The sequence below is a fragment of the Melospiza georgiana genome, chromosome 8 (genome assembly GCF_028018845.1).
Source record: "Melospiza georgiana isolate bMelGeo1 chromosome 8, bMelGeo1.pri, whole genome shotgun sequence".
Lineage (NCBI taxonomy): Eukaryota > Metazoa > Chordata > Aves > Passeriformes > Passerellidae > Melospiza > Melospiza georgiana.
Window position 1 is genome coordinate 29,120,927 of NC_080437.1, and position 12,241 is coordinate 29,133,167.

Consider the following 12,241-nt stretch of genomic DNA (forward strand, 5'->3'; position numbering starts at 1 on the left):
ATTGTGACAGGGGAGACCAAGCAAAGTTGTGTTCTCTAATTGAATTCTCATTCTACCAGTTCAGTCATGAAGTGGGGCATTCCACCTAGAAAGGGTGTAAATGCAGTTTTTTTCTTTATCTGGCATTTCAGGAGAGAAATTCTTCTGTTTGAACTGATGGGTGAACAGATCAGTTTGCACTGTGTCTCTGCCAGGGGAACACAAAATAGAAGTTAAAAAAGCATGCAGCACTTCAAAGAGGTGCTCATCGCTTTATTTTAGAAACCTGGAAGGGAGGGCGGCAGATTAAAAACAGCATGTTTTGTCACCTTGCATGGAACACAAGGTAGTGACATCCTGCAAAGAAATGACAAAACACCAGGCTTTGTATGGCAGTAGAGATCTCTAAAATAATATCCACCAGGCTCCAGTTCAGGTGACTGGCAGCCTCTCGTGGCCTTGCGCAGCGCTGGAAGGAAAAGGCAGATCATTATGGATTAAATATTTGTGGAAGTAATTACTACCACAGCACACCCCAGAAGCAGGTGTCACTAGCAAGACACCAGATCTGAAGTTGCTGCTCTTCTTTTGTTTCTAAGATGTATTTTTTCCCCTTGTAGGAGTAGTGAGAGGATGTCAGAGACCCAAGGTGTCAGAGTTTGATCGCCAGTAACTAACTGGCTTCTGCTCCTCCTTCCAGAACTGAGTGGGATTTTATCCCTCTTGTCAAACTTCCCCTAATTTATTCTTCTTTCTGTTCTCTAGTTTTCCCAGCACTAGTGAGGCTGCTCAACCATAGCTAAGAAGCTGAGGAAGTTTACTTCCATAAGGTTAATGGCAGTGCAAAGCCATGAGTTAATAAAGCAAAAGCAATGAAAAGCAGGAAAAGCTGAAGCCATCAGTAAAGTCACAGCCCCTACTTGCCAAGGAGCAAGGAAATTTTCAACTATGGCTGACAAATATCTAATTTTTCAATACTGCTCCTTAAAGCCTTTTTGTACTTCATGCAGCACGTGAAACTCAATGGAAATTTAATGCTGATCTGCAACATGGACAGGAGAATGAGAAGAGGTGGAACCACAAATACAGGGATGTCTACCTCACACATTAGTTTGATAATTATATAAAGGGAAAATGTCATTTTAATCTCTAACCCAGGATCTTTTAAACTAAATTATGCCCATCAGTTTTTCCATTTCTCAGATATTCCTTGTTAGGAATCCTGTACTTATTCCACACAATGTGACAGAGTAAGTGTGCATGAACCTCTCAACAAACAACAGCCAGAAGCCTGAGAACTTTGCTTACCTCACTGACTAAATCTCCTGCCTTTTTGGCTTGCTGGATATTAAGACTTTCTTCTGTGATACATCCAGCTCCTTTCATCCATGTCAGATCTGCCCTGTATTGGAGCTGCAGAGGAAAATTACATTTATTGGCACAGAGAACACAAGAATAATGTTTGCAAGTGAACATGCCCCCATTCCAGTTGCAAAGCCATTGCAAAGACACTTTTAAAAGCCATAATACAATGAGGCAGTGTTCATATGAAACAAGAATTAACATCAAATGGAAAAGGTTATAATCTCTCGTGTTGTTTTTAACAGTTAAGCTGGCTGTACATCATCTTACGTCACTCTGGAGATCATAGGCCTTCTTTGCCCACTTGGTCTTCATGTCTTCTGGCAGCACAGTGTACTCATGGAGTCTTGTTCTGTAATCCAAGTCACTGGCCAGTGCCTGAGCCTTCTTGGCATGCCTCAGGTTTATCATGTCCATGGGCAGATGGAAATGGGCCTTGCTCTCCTCAAAACCTTTTCTGTAGGCAATCTAGACACAGGAGTGAAAATAGATTGTCTGTATCAGATATTACAAAGCTGTCTCAAGTCCCCTCTCTTCTCTGGTCTTTATGCACATTAGGCAAAAAAACCCCAAACACATTTAGAAATCAGGTCCTAGGAGGGACAAAACAGATGTCTGGGTAAATTTTCTAAATTCTAGAGACATTTTCTCTATTACAGTAAATCTTACTTTTAAACATACCATTACAGACTTAAAAGTTCTGTGTAGAAGTGTTTATACTGAGGTTTTAATATGATGATATTTTATTCATATTGAGGTTTTAACTGGATGCTATTTTCCTGCCCCAAAATAAGGGTGCCATTGCCCAAAATCCCCTGCTGTCCAATCATTGCAGATTAACAGATGGTGAAGGAAACCAATTTTGTTAAATGTTTGCAAGAATTTCTTACAGTAAGAGCAGTAACAGTGATAGATCACACAGTGTTGCTGAAAGTTTCATAATTATGAAAACCACCTTTTGAGTAAGAAATAATTTACCTCACTACTCATCTTGGCCACCTTCAGAGAGTGCAAAAGTCTTGAATCTTTGGTTTCAGTCGCTTTTCCTTTTGTTTTTTCATATTCTTCTTTATATTTAATCTGTCAAAAAAAACAGCATAAATTACCCATGAAGTAAGCAATACGTTTTTCACTGGTGATTTGGATGTTCAAAATTTAGAAGAGCTTTGTCTGATTCTCTCATTGTCACTTCAAATTTCCCAGATTTTCTCAGAAATTCCAAAGATGCAAGATCAGTCTCATTTATGAGATCTTTAACCTCATTCCTTAAGGCTCAGCCCTCTGAGGTGAATATGCTTATAAACTTTAATTCTCCTGATTAGCTAAATTATCTAGCTCTTAGAGGCAAAAATAAGAAATAAATCCAAGCAAGGAATTCAAGACTTAATTTTTTTATGAGGTGGCAGTTTAGAATCCCCACTACTGATGAACATTTTTCAGCTGCAGAAAAAGTATCTCTCTTTTCTCCCTCTCCACGGGTTAAAAATCTTGATATAAGTTGTTTAGAAAGCTTTTGTTTGGCTTTTTTTTAATATACATGTGTTTATGTTAAGGAAACAGACTAAAGAAATATGCATTCCCTTTGTAGTAGATGATAATACTATTTTTGAGGCTATAAACAACTCAAAACACTGAATTTCACTATGGGTTTATTGTGTAAATTTAGCTTCACTCTGTACACATGATTTAAAAAAAAAATAATTTTTGGCAAGTGAAATTTCCCATCAGAATCTCAACTGCTCATTAGCCATTGAGAAAGATGGACAGCCAAATGCAGGATTTAAAAATCCAGATGAAGTGAGCTATGCTTTATTTGTCTGTGCTATAGCTACTAAAAGATAAAGAATAAAGAATAAGAAAAACATAAAGAATAATCCCCAGGTAACTAAATGTAACATACATCACTGGCAAGATCCCTGGAAGCTTTGGCAGCAAGCAAAGGCAGAGAATCCAGTTTCATTTCAAAGCCCTGGCCCTTGCTCTTCTCCCAGCCTTCTTTGTACTTAACCTGAGAAAGGAAAGACAGCAACATGTTACTAACACAAATACACATGATTTTCAAACAAACATGGAAATGACTCAGAGAAAAAGAGAAGCAGAAATATGCTCAGTTCACAAACTGGAACCTTCTTAAGTCACAGTTCATTGTCATTTTGAGCTAATTAATTGTCTAGGATTGAGTCAAAATTTTATTCTTGGAGTTCACAGGCACTTAATGTCCCAGAACATCCAGCAATAATTCTCAGTTTCAGAGAGATATGGAGGAGGGAGGGTTTTTCAAAATTGCCTCTGGTTATGTCTACCTCTGAAAATAGCATAGATGTATAGGAGCTGATCCATAAGCAGAACATCTAGTGCTGAGAACCTGACAACCTTCCACTCATTTCAGGATTTTTCTTTCCCATCCCCAAACTATAAGCAGTCAAGCCCCACACACAGAATTTGGAGGTGCAGTTCTTTACATGAGAAAGCATTCAAAGGGAACGCAGCTGGTGTGCCCTGAGACCAGCCCACAGGTGAAGCAGAGGTCAGGGCAGCATCCCTCATAACAATCTGATTTTCTTCACAAGCACACTCGTGAGCTACACTATCTCACGAACACCATGAAATGCATGAGAATCACATCCTTCACTTCTGAAAGTTGGTGGAATAAATAATAGTTTTTTAAGTAATAGTTTTTTAAGTAATAGTTTTTTAAGCTCTTTTTCAAGATTCCACTTGAAATTCCATTAAAGATCAAGCATGCCTTCATCCATACTCTGTATGCACCTAATGAAGGTAAAAGGTTCTCAGGAAGACCCAATTTCTGGATTTGGCTTTTTGCATGTTTATATTTATCCTGATCTTTATCAAGCCCAGCAGTGAGCTTGATCCAAGCTGGCTGAAGTCACTATTTCTTTCCACTGACTTCAGTGGACTTTGAATTACTGGAATTGTGCAAATGTTGGTTCTTCATACAAATTTCACCTCAGAAGAAGTTAATTTTGTTGAGTGAATACTGATTTACTGATTTAAAGAAATTCAGATCATCAGAAAATATATTGGAAAAAAAGTCTAGAGGTTTCACTGCCCTTGAAATTGGATGTCTGTCTATTCTGGGAACCATATTTAATGTTGTTTAGTACAAAGACAAATGCTTCCAGAAAGTGTGTCATCATCTTTAAATGAATTTCAGTCTATTAACAGCACCATGAATGCCAGTATTTCCCCAAGGCTTGACTGACCTCACTGTATAATTCAGCATTGGCTTTGGCTTTCACTAACAGTGGTACATCCTGAGGTAGAGTGTAATTTGATTTTGTCTTCTCATACTGGGCTCGGTAGTTCACCTGTGTATGTTGAAAAGGTCAACAAGAAACTCAATTATTTTTAACTTTAGAAAAATATAACAATTAGACTGAATGATTGCTGTTAAATTTCAGGTTATTGATGCCATAAATTATAAATACATTCATAGGAATTAGTGATGCAAGCATGAAGGCTGTAAGGCTAACTTTTACTTAAGCAGTAGGAAGTAGAAATTTACTCTATAAATAAAAGAGCCACTGATTATCTTTAAGTACAAAAGATATCATTTAAAACTTTGCCTTAATAAATACACAGAAAATAATTTCCTAAAAAAGCACACTGATACAAATCTTAAAAGTGGAGACAAATCTACTGGTATGCTTGCCACATTTTCTCAAGTGATTTTATTCAATATATATTCTTGGTTTGGCTATGCATCTGCTGAAGAACTGTCAAGAATAAAACACATAAGGATACAAATGCTATGAAATTAAATTATCTCATCATTCTAATGAACAACAGGAGCTAATGATGGGACAACTTACATCACTGAGCTGCTGTGCATTTATTTTGGCTTGAGCAATTTGTGGAGTGCTGGCCACAGAGCTGTACTTCAGCTTGTCTATGCTTTGCCTGTAGTTTACCTAATTTAAAATTAAATAAAAAAAAAATAGTAAAGGAAGAAATGCTCAGACCAGAAAATGAGAGATTGAATAGATGAAGCTTTGCTAACTAATACTCTGGAAAAAATATTACTTAAACCATAATAAAACTCATTTTCTTAACCATCATTTAGTCCATTTTTGTCTTTAGCAGACAAGAATTATTGTAATTGTCTATGAAGAGTTCTGTACAGTGTACCACTGGGTAGAGCAAATGAATTCTCTTATACCTGGTCTTTACTGAGTTTTAATGCAATAAATTAACCACAGAATTTCTCTATGTGGTCAGAGTTTTGTGTGGACGTTGAGAAAATAAAAATACATACTTATATACAAAAAAAAGAAATTTTAATGTCAGCCAACAAGAGGACTGAAACCCATTAAATTACTAACACAATAATATGGTAGCAACAACAATAAGTTATAAAAGAAATATGTTAAAGCCCCAAATTATGCATGATAAAAAATCACATGATGCTTCCTTTCAAACCTGTTGCAGCAAAAGAACTCATTGCTATACTACAAAACACAATTATTATTCTTTGTAGGCCCTCATTAATATTCACTGTAGTTAATCACCACTTTGCAAACACTGCAAATCACATTGTTTAAAACTAGTTTCTTAAGAACACTTCTTTCCAGTAAAGTGGAGCATCTTTCTGGAGACTTTGAGTTACTGAAACTATTTCAATGCAAACCTTCTTATCTCCCGTATCCTCACATAAACTTCCTCATTCTGCCAGAATGATAAAAGCTAGGAAAAAAGGCCTGAATTATCTCACAGGTCCAAAGTGATTAAGGTACTTAAAACAGTGCATTTGCTTCCTCAGAGACAGAGAGAATTTTAATTCCATGGAAAGGGATCATTCCTTTTAACTGAAACTGAGTATTTATTGCTACTTGTGATTGCTTAGTGTATGAGAGAGGTGTATTCCTAAAAGAGTTCAGAGTGAGCACGTTGGTTATTTGGGAGTGCACAAGCCCTGGGAATAATGCAAAATCCTAGATCAGGACTGGTGAAACTGTGTCTCTGTGGCCAGTGGAATTATGTGTTTCAAACCCTGATGCTGATGCAGAGCCACTGGAATTTCTGAGATTTTTTTTTTACATTTTGGACATGAATGTATGTTTACCTTGAACTCGTTAAGAACAGAGCTTTCTCACACTGTAAGCAATCAAACACTGAATTTTACTGTTTTCAGCTTTTACAAAGGCAAAGCTGAAATTTATGCTACAGAGGCAAGAGTTCATCTTAAGAGTACCCAAGTGTACCCAACACTTCCCCAAAAACATCAGGGCTCCCAGTTCTAGCTCTTCATGCCACCATCCTTGTCTGGGAAGAGGTGTTTATGGCCAGATAAATCTCACATAATGTTAATGACCTCTCTGAGGCATAATGCTCCTGGATTTTTGTAATTTCAGTGTAAAGACAGGGTGTACCTGCCTTAGGAAGTCAGAAATGCCCTGCAGAGCTGCTGCTCTCCTCTGCTGAGCTTGTAAGCAATGCCTGGTGTCTGTGCTCCCGACTGAGGCACAGGCTGAGCCGCTAGAGGAGATCAGCCAAGCTTTTAATGCCTGTGAGCAGTGAGGGTATCATCCCTTCCCTTCCCACAGCCAGGGGCACAGGGGCTCCTCTCTGAGGAGCTGGAAGGGTCTGTGACCAACCCATTCCCCTCCAAAGGGGAACAGCAGTCCCAGGGAATTCACAATGGATTCACAATTGAGTGTCCCTGTGCTTTCAGTGCTTGGTGCTGCTGCTGAAGCTGCCCCAGGGTGGTGAGACTTGTGCAGCACAGAGCTGGGATAGGGCAGAAGTCACAGATTTCACATCACTCCACAATCTGTGCTGAGCTGACCCAGCAACAGGACAGGGCAGCACTTTATACTGCTCTGAGACCTCCTGACACTGCACTTTTTTGGTTTAACTTTGTTAGCAGTGTTTGCTCCTGTCATTAAATCATCATTTGACACATGCAATCTATCACAATCTCTCCTACAGACAGATGATGAGCTATGCAAGTCACAGGAGGGGGAAAAAAACCCAAAAACTAAAACATAAAATTATTTACATCTTTCAAAGGGACCAACTTTCTTGTTGTCTGGTATGAAGGAGTGAGAGTAGCTGGGTAATTGTAGTCAACACCATCATGTTTGTAATCAGACTTATAGGCTATCTGAAACACAAGGAGAACAAAAAAAACAAAAATTCTTTTTTTTTTCAGCTGTCATTTGTTTGAATAATTATCAGTCAAGAGGAAAAGGGAAACAATAATATTAATATTAAATGCAAGAAACAAAGTAAGTTCAATGTCATGAGTGACAAAGAAAATGAAATTATTTGCATAGTTTAGCCACTAATTGATTCTTTTTCAGCTTCTCAATTAATCCAATGCCAACAGTGGGAGCATTAACTTAACTTCCACCTATGACACATCTCTTTTATCTTTCTGCTTAGTTCTCAAGCTTCTTACAGATTTGTAAATAATGTACTTGAAGGAATGGTATGTAATGAAATAGCTTCTTGACTAACCCAGTAAATTAAATTGGAATCCAGAAATCTTCATTAAAGACTGTTTTTTCCAGCAAAGGTCTGACCCTGGGGGTGGTGGCAAACAACCTTCAGCATCCTACTGATGTCAAAGAAAACTGAAGGATCTCAGTATGTTGCCAGATCACTGAAATTTCTTATTTTAACTTCTTCCACACAGTGAGCCATAAAACAGTGCAAAAGGGTTTCCAGAATTTCCCCTCTTCTCAACACATCTGTCCATCAGACCCCCAGTACAGTATGATCTAAAGTTTTCTATCAACTTAATTCTGGAAAAACTGAAAGACTGGGATGCCACAAGTGCACAAGTGTGATTAAAAGGGACTCACATTGCTTGCCAAGCTGCCAACCTTCATGGCATGGAGCATCCTCTTGTCCATGCCAACACCCACATAGTGACCTTTCATCTCATTCTGGTAGGTTTCTTTGTACTTAAGCTGTACCAGAAAAAAAAAAAAAAAAGAAGATAAAAATACTCTGAGAAAATATATTCAGCTTTTCCAGTGAAGAGTTTCAGCTTTTAAGAGTTTCCATATTTTACAGCAGGGAGACAATTTTTACAGCTCTGGTCTACTAGTGCTGCTCCAATACAGGAACTCATTAGTCCACAACAGACTTGGTATTTGAAAAAAAAAAAGCTAAAACTCTCAGTGAGTTTCTTTTACTACCAGATATCATTTACTTGCTCTTCATATCACCTAAATGCCACATAAAGAAGATACATCTGTGTTTCATTAGGAACAAATGCTAGAACAAAGTCCCAGGGAGACAATATTTGTACATTAAGAAATGAACAAAATTTGGTTGTTTTGGTGCATCTTTCACCAACCCCAGAGTGGGGGATTTGACAAGAAAAATTGATCATTCAGCCACCTCAACTGTATGGCAAAATATTTACTCCTCTGGGATTTTAGAGAATGGTAAGAGGCAGTATGAAACTAAATTGTATTTCATGAGAAATCAGAGGTATAACTATTAACACTGATAATTTTCACACAGTAATTATGTTCCTCTCTGGCACTTCACTCTGGTGAAGTATCTTCTGCCTACCTGTCCAGTCAGGAAATGGGCATGCACAGTGAAATAAGTAATAATTATGACAGACCAGAGAAACAACTCTGCTACTTCTCTAGATCAGCAGTACCTGGTAAGTGACTTTTCTTCCAAATACCATAATAGTTCTTTTCATAATCCTAAATGAAATGAGCCCCAGCTATACATCAGGACACATTAGGATGAGTGTTGTACAAAAACGGTCTAAAATGAGTTATAATCACATTTCCAGCACACGTTTATATGAAACACACACTCCCAGATGACCTGTGATTCCAGCAGCTACTATGGCAAGTAAGCCACACACCAGGTACTGAAAACTTACATCACTGGTGAATTTTGAGATCTTGCTCGTATTCTTGAATTGTGGAGTGTCACAGTAGTTCATACTGTAGCCTTTGTTGTTTTCAAGATCCTTCTTGTACTCCACCTTAGTGACAAAAATGCACAATGGGAAGCTATGGTAAAACCTTAATCTGCTCTATCAAGTTCCTTCTCACACTTTTTATTAGGCAGACCCACTGTTCAGAGATTTTGACACATGGTGTTCCTCAGATGGCATATGATGAAAATTAATGTGAAGAGAATATTCATGTACTCAGTTCTCATTTTACAGGCAAAAGAAATGCAATTTCATCCTCTGCAAACTACACAAGACAGTGGCAGGAGGGAAACTATTAACAAAAACAATGATATACAAAGAAATTCTGAGGTGAGCATGCAGCAAATGAACATGTACAAATGTGCCATGTACCAAATTGCAGCAAGACCTCAGCAAGAGCTTTTGTACTCATACAGCCATTCCTGTTTAAGGAACTGAGCCTGTAACAGCTGCAGTGAAAGACTGAGAGATGAGAGGAACTCAGCTTGCTTGGCTGAGGAAATCAAAGGCAGAGAGAAGAAAACGATGTATTTGTAAACCTCTCAGAAAAGTAACCATGCAGGGAGAAGAACTTTTTAAACTAAAGGGCAACGCTAGCACAAAACACAGTGGTAATAAAGTGGACAGGAATAAATGTAGGCTAGAAATTGGAATAGGAGGATTATACAGTGCTGTGTTGAAGCAGCAGGAGCCAGGAATCATTGGCCCAGGAGGCCCCTTCCAGCCCTACTTCCAGGGGTTTTTCATTATTGAAGGTTTCATACTTTGACATCTCAAGAGTATAAGTTTTTAAAGTGCCATAGGGAAGTTCTAGAAACTCACATTTATTAATAGTTTTATAGCTGATATGACACTATAAATAAATTAATAATTCAGAATCTACTGAGAATTCTCTTGCAATCTTCCCTTATCAAGCAGAAAAAGAATCAATTATCAGTGACTCGCAGTCTTTCACAGGATGGAAGAAAACAGAAATCTGCATAACCAGAATGGTTTAAATTTTGTCTAAGTTCTTATTTTTTTATTATTAGAATATCCTCTGAGACACTCTAAGGTACACACCAAATTAATCCTAAAGCTTTATATATTAATATCATATTAAAAGCACAATTCAGGTTTGGGGTGGGTTTTTTTCAGTTTTCAATTTTTGACGTGGTCAGAACTAAAATCACTCTCCTGGGGTTAATTTCCCACAGTTTCATAGAGATGATTGGAAGGGCCAGAAGGCTGCACCTAAAGATCTGTTCTTGAGCTTTTCTCTCCAGTTGCTGTGCTACACACAGATGGCTTTTTTTATGTACAGTGCAGGAAGAACAACAGCTTTATTTTTTTTAACATGCACTCCTTACTCATCAAACACAGATGTTTGTATGAGCTGCTCCCAAACTTGTTAAGAGATCGATTCAAGCCCTTACCTCACTGACAAGCTTGTTAACACTTTGGGCTTGTTTAAGGACCAAGTTGTCTTCAGCTGTTAGGGAGTGAAAGTGAGCCGCACCTTTCATCTTGGAGAGATCTTTCTTGTATTTTATCTGAAAAGAAGTAGGGAGAATTATAAAATAGATGTGCATCTTTTCATCCTTACTATTTAGACTGGCTTCATGAGTCAGGATAATATCTTCCCCGTGTATGGTTTGATAAGTAAATGGAATTGCCATGCTGAAACACTGTATTTACTACCTTGAATAACCCAAATATGACTCCAAAGCCCTGCACAGTCCCTCTCAAGACATTTTACTAGATAGCATTTTTCATAAATTTTTGACATAGACTGAACAGCAGTGGTTGTTGTTCATAGCTTGAAGAGATTACTAGCAGAATCTTGGCTGGAGCTTTTGTGCTCTTCTATTAATGAAGTTAATCCTCAGTACTTAATTTTAGTCAGAGGACTACAGATAGTCATCAAGCAGTCTGCAAACTTTTCCTTCTGTAGCAACCAGCTTTTTTTAAAAGCTCTATCTTTTTGTACTTTCAATGTGTTTAAGGGAATTATATTTCTCTACAAAATCAAGATTGAAATAAGGGAATTCTAAATTAAATTTAGACATCAAGTTTTTGACATAAATTGGACTTGGATGGATGAAGAGAGGTAGTAGTTGACCTTTTATAAATTATTTCACATGAACTGACATGCAAAGTGGTTTGGGTTTTTTTATTTTCCAAGTCTGCACACATTTCCTCAGGCTTTAAAACTACAAGGAAAGTTGCTAAGCACTGTAGTGTGCAAATGTTACTTCCATGAAGCAATCCTCCTCTTCACTCCATGTATTATAAATTAATGAGGAAACTACTGACCATTAGCATTTTCAAAACCTATCAAACTTTATCTGGAAAGGTTAAATATTCCATGTTTAAACAGGGGATCACTGAGTTTGTCCCCAAACTGGGATTGGTCACAGAGGATTTTTGGTGTTTTATATTCTCCCAGTGATTAGCTCAGGTAACAGAACACGACTGATCCTTTCACTCCAGTTTACTGCTCGTGTCTAGCCCACTCTAACACAAGCTGAAAGGCTCCACCATCTGCTCTCTGCCCACAAGACAGACTGAGCTCATCAGCCCAGGCAGCCCCAGCGGGGACAGGTGCCCACACTACAGAAGTTGTCACTCACAGGAGCCCTTCAGAGCAGCCACAGGGTACTGACCTACAGACTGACCCATTGTTTTGTCTCTGCCAGAAATGGTCCTCCCAAATAGGGCTGAGGCTGATGGGCTGGATGCAGGAATCACACACCACCACCTCTTTGCCAACTCTTCAGTTTGCCACCCAAAACCAAAAATCACATCCCAGAAATAAGCTCACTTTTGTGAAGTGACAGTGTCACACTCTCTGCTTCTTTTCCTCCATATGACTTGCTTTGTGCTGGAGGCATGATACATCAAAATATCAAAACCAGTACAGTTCATTCATCCTCCATTTATTCACTACTGGGAATACCACAGTAGTCCACAGGATGATTAAGGCAG

General features: G+C 38.2%; 1 protein-coding gene across 1 annotated transcript in view; it reads right to left on the minus strand.

Moving 5' to 3' along the window:
* NRAP (nebulin related anchoring protein) overlaps positions 1 to 12,241 on the minus strand; it is a 47,038-nt gene that overhangs the window by 23,875 nt on the left and 10,922 nt on the right. Inside the window, exons 11-20 of the mRNA XM_058028953.1 lie at positions 10,690 to 10,806; positions 9,218 to 9,322; positions 8,169 to 8,276; positions 7,361 to 7,465; positions 5,175 to 5,273; positions 4,566 to 4,670; positions 3,242 to 3,349; positions 2,320 to 2,421; positions 1,612 to 1,809; positions 1,288 to 1,392 (exon numbers count right to left, since the gene is read on the minus strand). Coding sequence (XP_057884936.1) covers positions 1,288 to 1,392; positions 1,612 to 1,809; positions 2,320 to 2,421; positions 3,242 to 3,349; positions 4,566 to 4,670; positions 5,175 to 5,273; positions 7,361 to 7,465; positions 8,169 to 8,276; positions 9,218 to 9,322; positions 10,690 to 10,806 — 1,152 coding nt within the window. The remainder of the gene's footprint in view (positions 1 to 1,287; positions 1,393 to 1,611; positions 1,810 to 2,319; positions 2,422 to 3,241; positions 3,350 to 4,565; positions 4,671 to 5,174; positions 5,274 to 7,360; positions 7,466 to 8,168; positions 8,277 to 9,217; positions 9,323 to 10,689; positions 10,807 to 12,241) is intronic.